Source organism: Mycothermus thermophilus (assembly GCF_041956435.1).
Source record: "Mycothermus thermophilus strain CBS 625.91 unplaced genomic scaffold VTJ04scaffold_4, whole genome shotgun sequence".
Classification (NCBI taxonomy): domain Eukaryota; kingdom Fungi; phylum Ascomycota; class Sordariomycetes; order Sordariales; family Chaetomiaceae; genus Mycothermus; species Mycothermus thermophilus.
This window is the reverse complement of record NW_027191430.1, coordinates 2,021,506-2,038,248: the sequence shown is the minus strand read 5'-3', so window position 1 is coordinate 2,038,248 and position 16,743 is coordinate 2,021,506. Positions and strand designations below refer to the sequence as shown.

The 16,743-nt window shown below is 56.1% G+C and overlaps 6 protein-coding genes across 6 annotated transcripts; 4 read left to right on the top strand and 2 right to left on the bottom strand.

Annotated features, from left to right (window-relative positions):
* Positions 1 to 2,910: 2,910 nt before the first annotated feature.
* Positions 2,911 to 3,147, bottom strand: VTJ04DRAFT_6488 (uncharacterized protein; the record flags this gene model as incomplete). Its single annotated transcript, XM_069364712.1, has 1 exon — positions 2,911 to 3,147. One exon carries the CDS (start codon positions 3,145 to 3,147, stop codon positions 2,911 to 2,913), a length of 237 nt encoding a protein of 78 aa, XP_069218512.1.
* An 84-nt stretch (positions 3,148 to 3,231) lies between these two features.
* Positions 3,232 to 5,682, top strand: VTJ04DRAFT_6487 (uncharacterized protein; the record flags this gene model as incomplete). Its single annotated transcript, XM_069364711.1, has 4 exons — positions 3,232 to 3,243; positions 3,500 to 4,702; positions 4,761 to 5,300; positions 5,371 to 5,682. 4 exons carry the CDS (start codon positions 3,232 to 3,234, stop codon positions 5,680 to 5,682), a joined length of 2,067 nt encoding a protein of 688 aa, XP_069218511.1.
* A 37-nt stretch (positions 5,683 to 5,719) lies between these two features.
* Positions 5,720 to 6,391, top strand: VTJ04DRAFT_6486 (uncharacterized protein; the record flags this gene model as incomplete). The annotated part of the gene is made up of 2 exons (XM_069364710.1): positions 5,720 to 5,992; positions 6,176 to 6,391. The coding sequence occupies 2 exons, from the start codon at positions 5,720 to 5,722 to the stop codon at positions 6,389 to 6,391; spliced, it is 489 nt and encodes a 162-aa protein (XP_069218510.1).
* A 3,021-nt stretch (positions 6,392 to 9,412) lies between these two features.
* VTJ04DRAFT_6485 (uncharacterized protein) lies at positions 9,413 to 11,625 on the top strand (the record flags this gene model as incomplete). Its single annotated transcript, XM_069364709.1, has 2 exons — positions 9,413 to 9,604; positions 9,703 to 11,625. 2 exons carry the CDS (start codon positions 9,413 to 9,415, stop codon positions 11,623 to 11,625), a joined length of 2,115 nt encoding a protein of 704 aa, XP_069218509.1.
* A 1,306-nt stretch (positions 11,626 to 12,931) lies between these two features.
* On the bottom strand, positions 12,932 to 13,942 carry VTJ04DRAFT_6484 (uncharacterized protein; the record flags this gene model as incomplete). Its single annotated transcript, XM_069364708.1, has 1 exon — positions 12,932 to 13,942. The coding sequence occupies one exon, from the start codon at positions 13,940 to 13,942 to the stop codon at positions 12,932 to 12,934; it is 1,011 nt and encodes a 336-aa protein (XP_069218508.1).
* Positions 13,943 to 15,185: 1,243 nt separating this feature from the next.
* On the top strand, positions 15,186 to 16,236 carry VTJ04DRAFT_6483 (uncharacterized protein; the record flags this gene model as incomplete). Its single annotated transcript, XM_069364707.1, has 3 exons — positions 15,186 to 15,245; positions 15,350 to 15,437; positions 15,554 to 16,236. The coding sequence occupies 3 exons, from the start codon at positions 15,186 to 15,188 to the stop codon at positions 16,234 to 16,236; spliced, it is 831 nt and encodes a 276-aa protein (XP_069218507.1).
* Between the last annotated feature and the right edge of the window lie 507 nt (positions 16,237 to 16,743).

The window sequence follows — 16,743 nt, the reverse complement described above, 5'->3', positions numbered from 1 at the left end:
GGCGCCCAGACAGCGAGCCCACGGTGGGGACTTCGTGGGTCTGGGTTTGGCGCACAACAAGAACCTGAGCCTCTGGGAATGGATCGTGAATGCGCGGCAAGAAAACCCGACTGAACCATGAATGCGCCTGGCGCCGTCCTCGGCGGCCCAAAGCCAATCTGCCAAAACAATTGCAAACCGGGACGTCGCCAGACTGCCGTCCGTCGTTTTGAGATGGAAAGAATGCGTTGGGAGCCTCCTGGATTGCGAAAGGCCGGTGCGACAAGCTTGGGGCGACTTGATGGACCAGGGGGTGTGTGTCTCGGGAGGTTCGTGATCATGCGCTGCGCGGCGGGCGCTCTTGTGCGGATGCGCTGGCGGCGGAATGGGGGCTTGGAAACCCGGGTTTATTTGGAGGGGCAACGCTCCCCATGACCTTAGCTAATCCTTCCTTGGTGTGCGCTGTCAACGTGGAATCCTTTTCCCCGTGCCATGAGTTCTGGACAGCTAAGAAGAGACAGCCATCTCCTTCGCAGTAGGTGGCCGAAATCTGGACCACCCAAGGGGCGACCAAAAGCTTTTGGTACTGTAGATCGACGGCGCCCCTCTCTGGAAACCGGCACACAAGCCGTGTTGTGGACTGCCCAGAGGGGCCAGCTTGGCTCACTTCCCCCCTTGAAGAATGGAGCGCTGCAAACTGCGGCGCGATGCGCTGGCAAAGAGTTTCAAATGCAAACGGCGTCGAATCAGCGCCCCGCGTCCCGACCTGCCCGTCAACAACAAGAAAACAGCATTGTCCTTTACCAATAGCAAAACCCCCAGGGCAGGACGCCGCAGGTGAAGCCCATCGGTCGACCGCAGCCGCGATCTCGCGCGGTGTGTCCCCACCCAACTGCCGCCTCTCAACCTGGACTGCATGGAGGCCAAAAGTGGAGGATTTTTTTTGTTCCAGCTTCCGTCGCTGTCTCTCGCGCTCAGGGTTTCGCGCAACAAGGAATCCATGGACGGCGATGGGCAGCCATATCAATGGACCTGTTCCTCCCGGTATGGCCATGCGCAGAGCTTCTCGGATGACCATAAGAATGCCGATGATGATGGTGCTGATGTCTTTGAACCTTTTCGCGCCGCTGATCTGCGCAGGGGTGTTTTGGTCCTCAGGATTCCGTCATCCAAGCATCCCATCTTGCGCCACTCGATGGCAAAACACACCGGCTTGGCTGAGTGAAGCGGCGCCCCCGAGCTGTCTTTCTCGGTTTCTGCGACAGACCAACAGCCAGCGGCTGCTGCGGTTTCGAGAGGGACATGGATTGTATCTTCACAATCCCAGCCTCCCTTGAACAGACAGTAAATCGAGCTCTTCTCTCCCTTTGCAGAAATTGGCATATTGCTACTACTAGATCGCTGCGCAGGTCCTTCCATGCAGGAGGGCGTTGGCCCAGAAGCCGCGGATGCCGCAGCGGGGAATCTCGGCCGTCGGGAACAATCTGACATTGTCGAGAACCCAACGCAACGCTCCGGCCGAGCACAACAGCGTGGAGACCTGCCGACTGAGAGGGGCCTACGGAAGGGCCCGATGCTGACTGAGTTTTCCCCTGTGTGCTGCTCTTCTGCCACATAGTCGTAGTAGGGAGCGCAAGAGGGCATAGGGCAGGAACATGCTGGCGCGGCGGCGCTGCGATCTGCATGCGATAACGTTAATTTGGGTCGTGCACCAATGAGGTCAGGTCCTCCTGGATATCCGAACCGTCAGAGTCAGGAGGAGCTGAGGAAGGTCCTGGAGTGTGTGTGCTCTCGTCGCGGTTGTGCTCAATTTTCGACGAAACAATCCTGCCCGACCACGCAGCCCGTGTTCAAGGTCGGGTCGTGCCGCAGGTGTTCGTTGGAACCAAAACATCAAAACAATCCATCGCGCGCTTCCCGTCGCTTCACGGCCCGGCCATCTCACTGGTTGGTTTTCCTCCAGGCGTTCCTTTGGGGACGGCCAGAAAACAGCCGACCCTCTACCAGACCCCCCCACTTTCAAAACGTGTTTGAATGTGGAGGCCCGATTTCAGAAATGCGCCCGAAATTGTCGGAAAGAAGAGCGGAGTTGCGGGGTTGAAGAAGCGTCGCAACACTGCGGCCCAACCCGCCCAGGACCTACCGCCATCGCCCGACAAAAATTCAGAGACGCACAGAATCGAACGTACGGGCTCAGATGGTGAGAAATGTTGTTGGTCATTGTGCACGTAATTGGTCACGTGATTTCGCGATCCGTTCGCGCGGAGCGTCCTGGGCATGTCGCGTCTGGGTGGTCTTGGCATGGTTGCCATTGCAGCCGTTTGAAGGCCTGGAAATTGAAAACTAAAGTTCTCAGAACTCGATAAATGCTTCTGCAAGCAATATATCATCCTCCGTGATGTTGTGTCATAAGCGTTGTGGCATCGGTGTGTTCTTGAGCTGTTCAAACCTCGAAATTGGGGACGTGTCGAGATTTAAGGTCCAGAGATTCTGCATCGTGGTTGGTCAGTCGAGATGGCGGACCTTAGGGTTACGTCATAAAGAAAAGTGGGTCAGAGCTGGACCTGCACGGCGCAACCACTGGGCAACGCCAGACAGGGATGGCACAGACCAGTTGCTGCGTGCCCCACGCTCTGTTTACCTTGGCGCATCACGACGTAAACAGAAACCAAAGAAACACCAACAACACCATTTGGCTTTTCGCATTCCACAACCACCTTCCCTTCCCTTCCTTTCCCAACCCCCTTCGACCCGCACAACAAGGTCTTTCCTCTTTCCCCATCGATTGTCCACTTTCCCATGCATGCGCTCTCGGACTAGTGCAAGGCGCGCTTCTTCTCCCGCGTCAACACTTAGAGCCGAGATCTTTTCGTTTTCCTCATCCTTTCGATTTTTCGAGTCTGCCGCTGTCTCGGTCGGTTCGACGCGACTCTAACTTTCTGCGCGCGGTCGGAGATTCCCATCGCCGCGGGCAATCCATTGGACCTGTTCTGGTCGCGAACTATCCTTGCGCCGCGTCGACAACAAAAACTGGGTCGTCAGCCCGCGCCGGACCTCCTCCATCTTCGACAAACACCACCAGTCAAGGCGCGCCGTGTCAGCCACCATTTCCAGGTCGCCCCGCGTTGTCGTTGACAGCACAGCACCGAGTTTATTCGTTTCGCGCATCACGCTTAGTTGAGGCAAACTGGGAATATTTGCGGCAGCAGAGTCTTAGCATCATCCTCAGCACAACCACCAGCCGCAGCCACAATGGAGACCAAGGTGAGTCGTCATCCTTCGCGCCCCACGTTTCTACTTCCTCCATCTCTCGCCTGGTCGCGGCTTTGTTCTGCGACCACGAGAATTTCCTTCCCTTCGTTCGGTTCAACCCACTTTTTATTTTTTTCACCTTTTCCTCTTTTTATCCAAACCGTGACCAAGAAGGGTCGGGCCCTCAACCTCCACCATCTTCAACTTTCTTTCAAGAAGCCACCCCCATCTGGTAACGGAGCTCAGCTAACGGAAACGTCAACAACAGCCGCAACGTTCGACACGCGCGTTGACTGTCGCCCATGGTGACGAAAACCGTGTCGCCGCCAAACAAGCGACCCATAACCGCCACAAGTCTGCTGGTCCCATCCGGGTCATGCCTCCCGCCGCGTTGAATGCTCCTCCGAAGCGGACGGCCTTTGGCGACGTCAGCAACACGGCTAGGGGCCGCGCTGGCACCGTCGCTACTGGCAAGACCGCCCTGAAAGAGACCGGTGAATCTCGTCCCAAGTCGATCGTCCCTGCCACGGCAGGTCAAGTTCGGACCGAGTTGAAGGAGAACAAAAAGCCTGGAACCAACGAAGCACGCTCAAAGGCTTCGACTCAGAGCAAGGCCCCTGCCCCCACTACTACTAAAACCTCTCGCACGGGTCCTACGACCACCCAGGGTTCCAGCTTCTCTCAACGTGTCGCTCTGGGTCCGCAGAATTCCAACTCGGCAGGTTCGTCTCTCGCTCAACCCGCTGTTCGCAACGCGGTTCCCAAGAAGACCACGACCGTCTACAACGACAACAAGAACCGTGTCTCGGTCTATCCCGACGCTCCTTCCCCGGCCGACGACATCGCCATCCTGGCCAAGAAGCCCGTGGCTGCCGCTAAGAACCCGCGCCACATTAAGAGCCAGCCGGTTCTCCGTACCGAGCCGAAGAACGTCGTCCGGAAGCCCCAACCGAATATCGAGGTCCACCTTGAGATTGAAGAGGTGGTCGCCGAGAGCGATATCAACGATAACGCCACCGACGTTGCTTACGAGGACGCCGTCGAGCACCAGTCGTCCAACGCTCAAGACGCCGCCATTGCCGACGCCATGGTCCCCGTGGAACGTGTGAGCCCTAGGGCCTCCCGGTGGGAGCTCCCCAACGCCCTGCGCCATACTGGAGCCCAGATGGACATCCCTGCCGAGTTTGAAGAGGATGCATGGGATGAAGAGGAGGCGGAGCAGGAAGAGCTCTACGAGGATCAGGGCTACACGACGGCCCATTCCATTCGCTCGCATGGAGATAACACGACGAGCAGCCAGACGGCCCTGTTTGCGCCGGCTGTGACTGCCGACGTTCGCATGGAGCTCGAAATGGCCAAGGCCTACGTGGCCCAACATCAGAATCCGGAGGAGGAGGAAGACGAGGCTTGGGATATTAGCATGGTTGCTGAGTATGGCGATGAGATTTTCGAGTATATGCGTGAGCTCGAGGTATGTTTGTTGATGCTCGCTACCTCATATTGGTGACTGGCTGACTGACCACTTCTAGGCGCGCATGACTCCCAACGCCTACTACATGGATGACCAATCCGAGCTCCAGTGGTCGATGCGCTCCGTCCTCATGGACTGGCTGGTGCAGGTGCATAGCCGCTTTTGCCTCCTCCCCGAGACGCTCTTTTTGACCGTCAACCTCATCGACCGGTTCCTATCGGTCAAGGTGGTCTCTTTGGGCAAGCTCCAGCTGGTTGGCGCCACCGCCTTGTTCGTAGCGGCCAAGTACGAAGAGATCAACTGTCCTTCGGTCCAGGAGATCGTCTACATGGTGGATTCCGGTTACAGCGCCGACGAGATTCTCAAGGCCGAGCGCTTCATGCTTAGCATGCTCCATTTTGAGATGGGTTGGCCTGGACCCATGAGCTTCCTGCGCCGCATCAGCAAGGCCGACGACTACGATCTCGACACGCGCACCTTGGCCAAGTACTTCCTCGAGATCACCATCATGGACGAGCGCTTCGTCAGCTGCCCTCCGAGCTATCTCGCCGCCGGGGCCCACTGCATCTCCCGTCTGTTCCTCGGAAAGGGAGGCTGGGTAAGTGTTTTTGTTTTGTTTTCAGCTCTAATGCATTGTGCGGATCTTTGTGCTAACGACACGTGTTTAGACACCCGCCCATGTCCACTATTCGGGCTACACCATGAGCCAGCTGAAGCCGCTCATCCAACTCCTCTTTGACTGCTGCTGGAACCCGACCGAACATCACCGCGCCGTGTTTGACAAGTACTCGACACCCAAGTATCGGACGGTCGCGTGTCTCGTGCAGACCAGGCTTGCCAACCGCACCACTCTCAGCGACCTGTACGCTGAGGCCGCTGCACGCGACATGCCTCTCCTTTCCGACCACGAGCTTGCCGTCCAGGCCGCTGCCCAAGGCAGCGCGCCCTCTCACGGCAGCATCGTCTCGATCCAGGCCTAAATCCCGACCCCACAGCCGCCCCGACCAGCCGCCGAAGATGCCCCTCGATGAGTTCACGCCGTGTTTTCCGCCCAAATCTTCTTTTTTCGTCTTCTTTGTACATGTTGTCACCAAGGCACGCGCATCGACTGCACTTCACGATGATCACAGCATTGATGCCTTCCGCGACGTGTTACGATTTCCTTCCTCGACTGTCGACCTTTCCTTTCGGCGCGTGACCTGCGCTATGCGGTGTTTTCCTAATTTCGGCCAACAGTTGGTGGAGCTTTTCGACGGCAACCACCGCAGGCTATACTCCCTTCCTGGCCATGTAATAATGCACCTGGGCGCCTTGCCCCTCTCGAGCAACAAGCAAGGCAACAATGAAAGGGGATGTCGAACTCGCTGTTATCGTCAGCTGCTACACAGACTGGCGATATATTTATCATCACACCGGGCACCGTCTACTCTTGGGACTTGCGCCATCCGTTAATTCGCCCCGCGTCTCTACAAGAGAGAGAGCCTACTCGACGCATGCCTTCATGCTTTCCCCATGATGAGCATGCTAGAAATTACCGAGCTGGGCAGCTTCTGCGGTGGTCTATGGTTAGCGATGAGTTCCGCCCAAGTGTGTTTTCTGGCGCTGGGTCGGTTCTTTGATGCGGCTCAACAACACCCATCACGACTGATTCACACCATCACGGCGACGATGATCATGATGAAGGAGTAATGAGATCATGGCTCCTCCTCATCGTCCTCTCCTTTTTCTTCTCGTCTCGTTTTCCTTTCTCTCGCATCGCAACTCTCGTTCATGAATGGCCTCGATGATTACGACGAATTCCGCTTTATTTGCCGGGATTTCGTTTCTTCTGGCCAACGGAACGAGCAGCACAACGATGCGACGGTTAGTTTTCTGTCATGGGCGGATCGGCAGAACTCGAGGCGGCTGTTGTGTCGAGGTCGGCGTTGGGGCGGCGAACTTTCGTCGGGTTTCGGGATTCAGAGGATCTACATACAAGCCATGGCCGGAGGGATGGATGCTGTCGATGGATTGATCCATGGACAACACAATCCACTCTTCCTTCCTGGACAACAGGTGGCATGGCGCACAAAAGTACTTGGGGAGAGGGGTTTGTTATCCGGGTGGCCTTCTGTTTCTTCTCCTTCTCTTCTATGGGCGGGGAACTGCCTTAGAGAAGGGGCTCTTTGCTTTATCTCTGTATTATTTTCGCCTCCCTGAAGAAGGCTCACGGGACTTCTGGGTCAGGCAAGGGGCAGGATCTCTCTTTCTTTTATTTCCCTTTTCTTCCTGGTGATGAGAATACCACACAGGCATGGGCGGAAGCTTTCGATTTTTCTTATTTTTCGTTTTCGCCGGTGTCGATTTCGCCGGAGTCGGGATATCGGACGGGCGGGTAGGCAAAGGAAAGGAAAGGGGTCAAGGGTTATTATGGGACGGGATTATTATGGAGGCACGGTTTTCGTTTTTCTTTCCTACTGGAACGGGGTTACGGAATAGACATGATCATCACGGGCCTTCTTGCTTCGTACTGGTGACATCGTGTGTGAGAGCTCGGTGATGTTTGTGGAGGCGGTTGTGGATGGGTTGTGACCTATCACGGGGTGTCTATATGGTGCTCCCGTCTTACATAGACTGGCCGTGACTATGCGACATTGAGCTCTAAGTCTCACCAGCACCAAGCAATTACGCGGTATTATCTGCCTTCTGTGATCATTGACAGCCAAGGGGAACAGCGACAATACCTTTTGGCACACCGGCATGCCGTCTACATACCTTACACACACCCTTGGTGAAGCAACACATCAACCACCAAGAACCAACAGTTCTACTGCGATCCGTCAACCAGCCAAAACCGGCATTTGCCTGGCTTAGGGCACACCACTCCAGCAACACAAGCAACGCCACCACGCCACAGCATGCATGTTTCATCAGTATCAGATGCTTGAGGAATCGAATCTTCATGGAAGGTGGCCAATCAAGAATTCCCCGCCTCCACCATCCCTCTCTCTCTTATGCTTGCCCCTCTTCCTGCGGGGTGGTTCCCTGGGGATGGTCGGACTCTCCGACTTCCCGATCGTCAGGAACACAAACACGCAGTCACACACACACAGCAGTTGCAGACCCGGAAGACCCCGGGGAGCGCGGCGGGCATGGGTAGTATGGGGGCCCGGTTACGTAAGCCCCTCCCCGATCCCCGCTCCGCGTTGGTTTCGGTTCCGCCTCCGCCCGCATCCATGGGATCCATGATGGGATCCATCCTTGGGGGATCCTCGGCGTGCCGAACGGGAGGGAGGGATGCTTGAGTTGTTTCCCGGAACCCGTGGACGCGGGGGGGTTGCTAGGGAGGCTGGGGTAAGGTTTCTCGGCTGAATTCCAGGTTGCGAAGGATGGAAAAAGAGCAGCATATTGTGTTGATGATACTCCCGTGAACCGGCAGTACGTACCTGCTTTTGTATATGATATGCTTACCGCCCTCGCATCTCCACTGCAACCCTGCAACCTGCGACATCGGATTGGACGGGTGGATTTTTTGAGGTTTTTGTGAGAGGGAAAAAAATTGTCGTGATGGTTGTTGACTTGACTTGGTGGCTGGCATCTCATCGGAGGGACATTCCATGTTGATTTTATTCACAAAGTCAGGTTGAAGGCGGTCTCTTGTCTCTTCTTCTCTCCCCTTTCCACTTCAGCCCCAAGCTCCGAGAGATCCACTCACTTCTCCGGCTGGCCTCTCGGGTTCATCATTATCGGATTACCCTTTCCAAGGTTCCAGGTCCCTACACCGTAAAGGCCCAAGGGTGTTCCCGTCCGTTTCTTTAGGTTCCAGGTCGCTCTAGCCAGCCTGGTCAATTCTTTAGGTTCTTGACTCCCGCGGCTGTGACTCAGGTCCTCCTCGGCCACGTCGGTCCCCCTTTTTTAGTCTTTCTCCCTCTTCCTTGCTCCTCGTAGAAGTTCCCCCGATTTTCTCACTCCATACTCTTCCACCTTGTCCTCCCGTTGGTGTGTGTGCGTGTGTGTCTGTGTGTGCAGCACGCAATTGAGGGGCAGCCAGCCATTTGGGGTTTTGCAAGAACCAAAAAAAGGAAAAAAGAACAAACGCCTTGTGCCAAGAAATCTGCAAGACGGCTCTTAAACGACGTCCTGGTTGTGAATTTTTCCTCGCACAGGACGGAGTTTGTTTGATACCTACGGCTTTTTTTCTCGAAGTTGGCCGCGACCTCTCCACCGCCTTCCTCCAAAGACTGCGAAACATTATCCGCTGTCCTAATAGGCATCTCTTTCGACCCAATTAAGGCCGAGTCGCGGATTTTCACCTGCCCCGCCTTGCCTTCCCTCACTTTTTTCCCAACAACCACCCCGCGAACACCAACCCCCGACCCCGCGACAACAAAATCCGCGACAACACCACAACTTCGTCCCGGTGATCGCTGCGGCCACGACAACTTCGCGGCACACGAACCGTCCCGGCCGAACCTTCGGCACAAAAAAAAGGTTTGGCTCAACCCTTCGGAAAACCCTTCAGAAACCCCTTCGGCCAAAAAGAAAGAAAAGAAAAGAGAAAGAAAAAAAGGAAAAAAGAAAGAAAGACAGAAAGCGAAAACGACTTTGCAGCACAACACAAATTTCAGCCAATCCCCACAGCCCAAGGAAAACTTTCACTAACAAAAGCTTCGACCAACAGAACTCTCGGCCAAAAATCTCGGCCAAACAAAAAAATTTGTCAACATCGCCATGTCCTCCAAGGTCACCACGGTCAAGGAGGCCGTGAAGGAGACGCTCGTGGGCTCCCAGGAGCCTGCGCAGCTCTCGGCGCAGACCCGTGCGCGGTTCAACCGCCACGCGGTCAAGGACCCCGAGACTGGCGAGCTGTTCCTGGGTCCCGAGCAGTTCGTGGACGCCATTGCCCCTCCCAACGAGGATTATGTGAGTTCAAACCACTCTCGATGTGACTTCTAGCTCGCGCAGTTACATGCGTGTACTTCCAGAGTCGACATGCGCTGACACAACCTCGTCGCGGACAGCATAAAATCAAGCGCGAGCAGTATGCGATCCTCTTCCATGTCGCGGATCGCACCAACAAGGGCAAGGTGACCCTCGCCGACTGGGCCTATTTCGAGAACATCCTGAAGAAGCCCGATGCCGAGTACGAGATTGCTTTCCGCCTCTTCGACGTCGAGCGACTCGGAACCGTCAAGTATGAGGACTTTAAGCGCCTGTACGAGCTCAACAAGGGCCCTGACAGCATCCCATTCGACTGGAACTGCGAGTGGGTTAAGCTGTACATTGGCAGCAAGACCAAGCGCCATGACATGAATTACCAGCAATTCTCCCAGATGCTGCGCGGCCTGCAGGGCGAGCGTGTGCGCCAGGCCTTCCAGCGCTTCGACACCGATGGCGACGGCTTCATCGAGCCCGAGGAGTTCGCGACCATCATCCAACAGACGTCCAGCCACAAGCTGTCGGACCACCTGCTCGAGAACCTGCACACCCTGTGCAACATCTCCCAGGGCAGCAAGGTCTCGTACGCCAACGTGCGCGCATTCCTGAACCTGCTCAACGAGATGGATCTCGTCGAGCTTATCATTCGCACCGCCTGCGCGAAGAGCAAGGATGGTCGCATTACTCGCACCGAGTTCCTCAACCAGGCATCCAAGACGACCCGGTTTGCCCTGTTTACTCCCATGGAGGCCGATATCCTGTTCCACTTCGCGAGCATTGACGAGCCCAGCGGTCGCCTGAGCCTGCGCGACTTCTCTAAGGTGCTTGACGCCTCGTGGCGCCGCCCGGTCGACTCCTCCCCCGCCGAGGAGGACTCTGCTCCTGTCGAAAAGACGCGCGGCCAGAACTTTGTCGCGCAGTCCCTTGAGTCGGCCTACAACTTCGCCTTGGGCAGCTTGGCTGGTGCCTTTGGCGCCTTCATGGTCTACCCCATCGATCTCGTCAAGACGCGCATGCAGAACCAGCGCGGCGCCGACCCTGGCCAGCGCCTGTACACCAACTCGATCGACTGCTTCAAGAAGGTGGTGCGCAACGAAGGTTTCCTCGGACTTTACTCCGGTGTCGGCCCGCAGCTTGTTGGTGTCGCGCCCGAGAAGGCCATCAAGCTCACCGTGAACGACCTCGTTCGCGGCTGGCTGACCGACAAAAATGGAAACATTTGGTGGGGTTCTGAGGTCATCGCTGGTGGTGCCGCTGGCGGTTGCCAGGTCGTCTTCACCAACCCTCTCGAAATCGTCAAGATCCGCCTCCAAGTGCAGGGTGAGGTAGCCAAGAGCGTCGAGGGCGCGCCGAAGCGCTCCGCCATGTGGATTGTGCGCAACCTCGGTCTCGTCGGCCTGTATAAGGGCGCCTCTGCCTGCTTGCTGCGCGACGTTCCCTTCTCGGCCATCTACTTCCCTACCTACAACCACCTCAAGAAGGATGTCTTTGGCGAGTCGCCGACCCACAAGCTCGGCGTCCTCCAGCTGCTCGTGTCTGGCGCCATCGCCGGCATGCCTGCCGCCTACCTCACCACGCCTTGCGACGTCATCAAGACCCGCCTGCAGGTCGAAGCCCGTAAGGGGGACACGACCTACACCGGCCTGCGGCATTGCGCCAAGACAATCTGGAAGGAGGAGGGCTTCCGCGCTTTCTTCAAGGGCGGCCCGGCCCGCATCTTCCGCTCCTCGCCCCAGTTCGGTTTCACGCTGGCGGCCTACGAGTTGCTGCAGACCATCCTGCCCTTCCCCGGCAAGAAGTCCGAAGGCAAGGTTGCCGCTGCCGCCGAGGCGGTCTCGACGCTCAAGGAACGCGCGACGGCCGACAGCCCGTTCTACCGCTCCCGCAACGCGCTCAAGATCCTGCTCGACCTGGACAAGAACTTTGGCCGCACCCGTCTGGGACCCGACGCCCAGGGCTGGAAGTCAATGCCCGCCTGGATGACCAACGGCGTGAAGACGGCTTGAGCGCGACTCCCACCATGAGCCACATGCCGTTGTGTTGGGAGGGGTTCGGTTAGATAGGTATCTTGGTCTATCTGACTCGCGCGCTTCTGAGGGTCATCATGACTGAGGGAATTTTTGTTCGACGAGCGACGTTGCGGCGACCGGGATTTTTTTTCTTTGTCCTTATCATCCAACGTCGCCGTCGTCATTGAGCCGCATGAGCGATATCGGCCTTTGGGATTTTAGAAGAGACAGGAAGCGAGATATGGGACCAAACGAAGGGAACAGCCGAGACAAGCGCGCGGCAAACCGGTTAATTTACCCACGCACCGGGTATGTGTATGCGCGAGCGGACTGCGATCAAGCAGCCCTAACTACCGCCTCGGCACTCCCCACCCTGCACATGGGGGGTGCTTTCGGCTTCGGGAGGTTCCGGGGATCCGGGACGACGGTTCTACGTTACCTAGGTACCTAGCCTTTTTCCCCCCGAGTCGTTCTCTCACTTCTTCTCCCGGGCCGGGGCCGCGGCCGCAGATCTTTATCTTGCATTTCTGCATTTGCGAGTTGCATGCAAGCTACAGACGGCAGCAGCTACACGCGTATATGAAGGAGGGGGACAGGCAGGCGTTTATGGATGTGTGTGAGGGGATTGATTTTCAATGCATATGGTTCTTCTTTTCTTTTCCTTTCTGTGCTTTTGGTTCTTATGTGTGGATGATTCTGTGTCTTGTTGAAGTGAAAAACAACTGGGCTTGGGGAGGAGGTAATGTGAGCCGGCTTGTTGATGGGTGGGATGGACTGTAATTTTCTTTCTCGTTGTTTTTGTTTTCTTTTTCTTGTACCTATGTACCGTTGCCATCTGGTATACACTGCAGAGAGAGACAAGCAGACAAGACAAGACGGAGTGGGTAGAAAAGATGGGCTGGGTGGACAAGAGAGAGATAAAAAGGAGGTTTGGCGTATGTCAAGCTCTCCTTCCTGTATAGACTGTAGAGAGGGTCGGAAGACGGGTGGATACAGACGGGTAGAGGAAACTAGACGGCAATAAAATGCACTTGATGAAGAATTCCTTTCATGGGTGTCTGGAGTGATGAAAAGGCAAGACGTGGAATGTCATTAGAGGTGGGCGTTCACTTCGTATCAACCATTGCTAACCAAGCCAGCCAAACGAACACCATCTCCTCCGGCAATCCTATCCTTTTTCCATGACCTTGATGATTACCCAGAATTAAATGAGCTCGTATCCTTCTTAAACCGCCCAGCCTGGGGCAAAGAAAGAAATGCAAACCAACCAACCAACCCACCAAAAATAAGATCAAAATTCCCATCAAGCCCAGACGGCAACCAACCTTTCCCTCGTCTCCATCATACTACCACCATCCCCGAACCACGTCTTACAACTATCGGCATTACCCACCCCCTCTAGCCCCGTGGACGACGACGACGATGACGACATCATCCTCCCCACCAACCACTCCACGTACCCCTCCAATTTCTTCACCATCACCGTCTCCCCGCCATCTGAACTGCTGCTCCAGGTCGTATTATTCTCGCCAACCACCCGCGCCCTCCTGACTCCCCGGACACCTTCAAACGCGCGCAGCGCGGAGGGGACGATAGTTACCTCGTCGGCCGCGGCGGGGGTTTCCCCCGAGTTGGTATCACTGTTAGTGGTGGTGGTGGTGGTGGTTGCTGAAGACGGCACGAACGAACCCGCCCGCCAGACTTCGATAGTCAGCTCGTCCGCGCCGGAGAAGGCGGCGGCGACGGCCTCCGGCGTCCATGAGGGAGCGGCGTCGAGGCGCACGCGGATGTGCCAACGCCGGATGGAGGCGAGTTGCGCGGCGTGGCCGGCGGGGAGGCGCAGGCGGTAGGGGGTCGGGAGGTAGTGATAGCTTGAACCGCCGCGTTCCTTTTCACTCCTCCTCCTTGTTGTTGTTGAGGGAATTGGTTGGTGGAGTTGAGTTTGTTGGTCGTGATGGTGCTGGTTGGGTCGTCGCCAGCGGTTGTTGTTGTTGTTGTTGTAACACCTCAGCAGTGTCGCGTGTGATGTGAGAAGGGTCGGGTGCGCGGAGAAGGTGTTGCGGGTGTAGAGCACGGGAGCGGCCTCGCGGTAGGTTTGGGAGCAGACGCGGAGGATTTGGGGGTGGAGTTTGGCTTCGTCTGGCTTGGTGGTGGTGGTGCTGCCCGTGCTGGAAGAGGTGAAAACGCGCGAGCAGCGGTAGATGGGCTGCTGGGTCTCAGGCGGCGGTGGTGGTGGGAGGATGAGCAGGTAGGAGTAGATGTCGAGGCGTAGCTCGAGGGGGAGGTTGAGGAAGGTGGGCGGGTTGCGAGGCATGGTGGTTACGATGATGGATGGGCTAGGTAAGGTAGGTAGGCAGATATCTGATGCTGGTGGAACGTTGAGATGTCGTGGAGTTGCTGAGATGAAGGCTGAGTGGTGAGTGGTCAGGAAAGACGATGGTGAGAGGGAGTTGAAGATGCAAATGAGATGGAAGATAGCAAGTGCTGGGAGATACACACACCCGGGCTGAGATCTAAATAGTTAACTATCCGAGCACCCACGGATGCCCTAGTCGTCTTCTGTCTCGGTATCAAATCCAAGCAAATATGAGCTCTTGATGCAAGCGGTGAGCATGCCGGTGTTCAGGGGCAAGCCGGATAGCGTAGCACGGGCATCACGTTGGCTCGAATCAGGAAACGCTGCCGTTCCAGCCACAAGGTCCCCTCGTCACCTCGTCCGTGAAAGATCGGCCGTTCCAGTCGGATTCAACGGAGCTTGAAAGCTTGGTCGAGCTGGGTTCGATTCCTTGCGTTGATGGCCGGCCAATGCCAGTGCCAATCCGGGCGGTTGGAATCATCAGCCCTTGGCCGTCAATCAGTGCGTCATCGCGAGCAATGATGGACACAGATAAGAAGGGATCGTCAGAACAAGGCTGGCTCGGTGATGTGCATTCGACGAGGCTGAGCGTTGCCACACTCTGTTTCTTCCATTTCGTATTGATTCTATTCTCTTATCTCTTGGAAAGGTTGGACTCGATTGGACTCGACAAGCCAATCGACAAGTCTCAAAGGAGAGCAAGGCACGTGCGTCTTTGGCAGTTCCCGCTGTCAGCTCAATTTGTTTGACAGCAGCTTTCGGTACTCGGCAGAGGACCCGTTCCGTCGATCACCTAGCGACTGACCGGTTGGCAAGACCGCTGTGTCGGTTTCAAGGCGCAGGTGTCAGCCGGCCATCAAGGTGCCATCCCGCGCGCAATGCCCGTGTCGCGATGGGAGCGTTAGCAGTCTTGGCGGGTTGCTCCTCGGGTCTAGCCACAATGGGAATAGCTTCATCCAATCTGGGGCGGTTGCAGGGGATGGCCCCGCTTTGCCCAGGCACGCGATCGATCACCTGGATCCTGGGACCTTCCCGTCATCAACCGCCGTTTGGTGGGGCTGAACAGCTGCCTCGTCCGCGGAGGTGAGGGACTGGCGTGTTTCATTTGAAACTTCTCTCCTTCTCTTTTTCTTCTTTTCTTCTTCTCGAATTCTCAACTTGTTGGTTGCTTTGGCTCATCGCCGCCTCCTAGTAGGTCATCATGGGTTTGCTCGAGTTTACCTCGTCCCTCTTCGGAGTGGGATACTTTCTGGCCTGGTCGGTATGTATTAGTGCCCTCTCCCTGGATTCATGTGCACGCGTCATTTCTTTGGGGAGGGAGAGAAAGAGAAAGAGAGCTATCGCCTTGCTGACTGTCTGTATTAGCTGTCTTTCTATCCCCAGTCAATACACAACTTCAAACGCAAATCTACCTCGGGAACCACGGTTGATTTCCCATTAATCAACAGTCTGGGTATGCTGCCGCTGTTTCTTTGGGATAGTTGCCTATGCCGGGCCGCCTACGGAATCCCAGACTCTCAACACCAAACTTGGCACGTTTTCCATGGGTTGACCTTGTTATTTGTCCAGGTTTTGCCGCCTACTTTGTTTACAATGCCTCTCTCTATTACTCCCCCTTGATGCGCGCTCAGTACGCCGCCCGCTACAAAGGCTTGACGCCCACTGTACAATTCAATGACGTTGCATTCGCCGCCCACGCCTTCGCCCTATCCGTCATCACTACCAGCCAGTATCTTCTGCCCTCCGCATGGGGATTTTCTCCCAGCCTCGGAAACAAGCCTAGCCGCTTCATCCTCGGCATCTTCTTCGGTTGTATTACTGGCATCGCTCTCGTCGTCCTTGCCGTCCTCGCCTCCCCTGACCGCAACACTATCGAACCAGTTTCGTCCTGGGTCTGGCTGGACGCACTATACGCCCTCTCCTATGTCAAGCTTATCATCACCCTCATCAAGTACACTCCTCAGGTGCTTGTCAACTACAGGAACCGGTCTACCCGCGGATGGAGTATCTGGCAAATCCTCCTGGATGTCCTGGGCGGTGTCCTGAGCATTGCCCAACAAGGTATCGACAGCTACCTACAGCACGACTGGTCCGGCATCACTGGAAATCCGGTCAAGTTCGCACTGGGGAATGTTTCCATGTTTTACGACTCCATCTTCATCATCCAGCATTATGTGCTGTACCGCGATGCGAATGGATCCGAGCGCGAACGACATGCGTTGCTCGCCGATGAGGAACGTCGGATTGAATAATGAAAGAATCTCGGGGCTGGTGCGAACGAACAGGCTTTGGCGACCATAAATATGTCTTCCGCTTGCCTATTGTTTCCGTCTGTGTCGAGTACTTCGCCACATCGTCCAGGCGCCGGCGCCAGCTGCCTCTCTGGTCTCTTCGTCGTGTGCTGCACTGAATGCCACAGCCCCCCAACATTCCGGCGTCCTGTGGACTTCCTCGTTGCCATCTTTACGCATCTACATTCAATCTTCGTCGCGGGGGTTGTCCTTGACGAGATGGGCGGACTGATCGTCACGCGCTCATGGAACACTGTGGTCTGTGGCGGGATTCTCGTCTCTTCTTTCCATAGATGCATTGGAAAGAGGATCACGATACGCAAACCGTGGATCCAAGGCTTGGGTCCTCCGCTTGAGAAGCCGGACATGGGACTGGATCGTACCCAACGGCTGATACCTAGATCACGGCTTGCTTCACTCCGTCCTCGACCCCGCCGACGTGTTCAAGGCCAACTAGCTGCCAGAGAA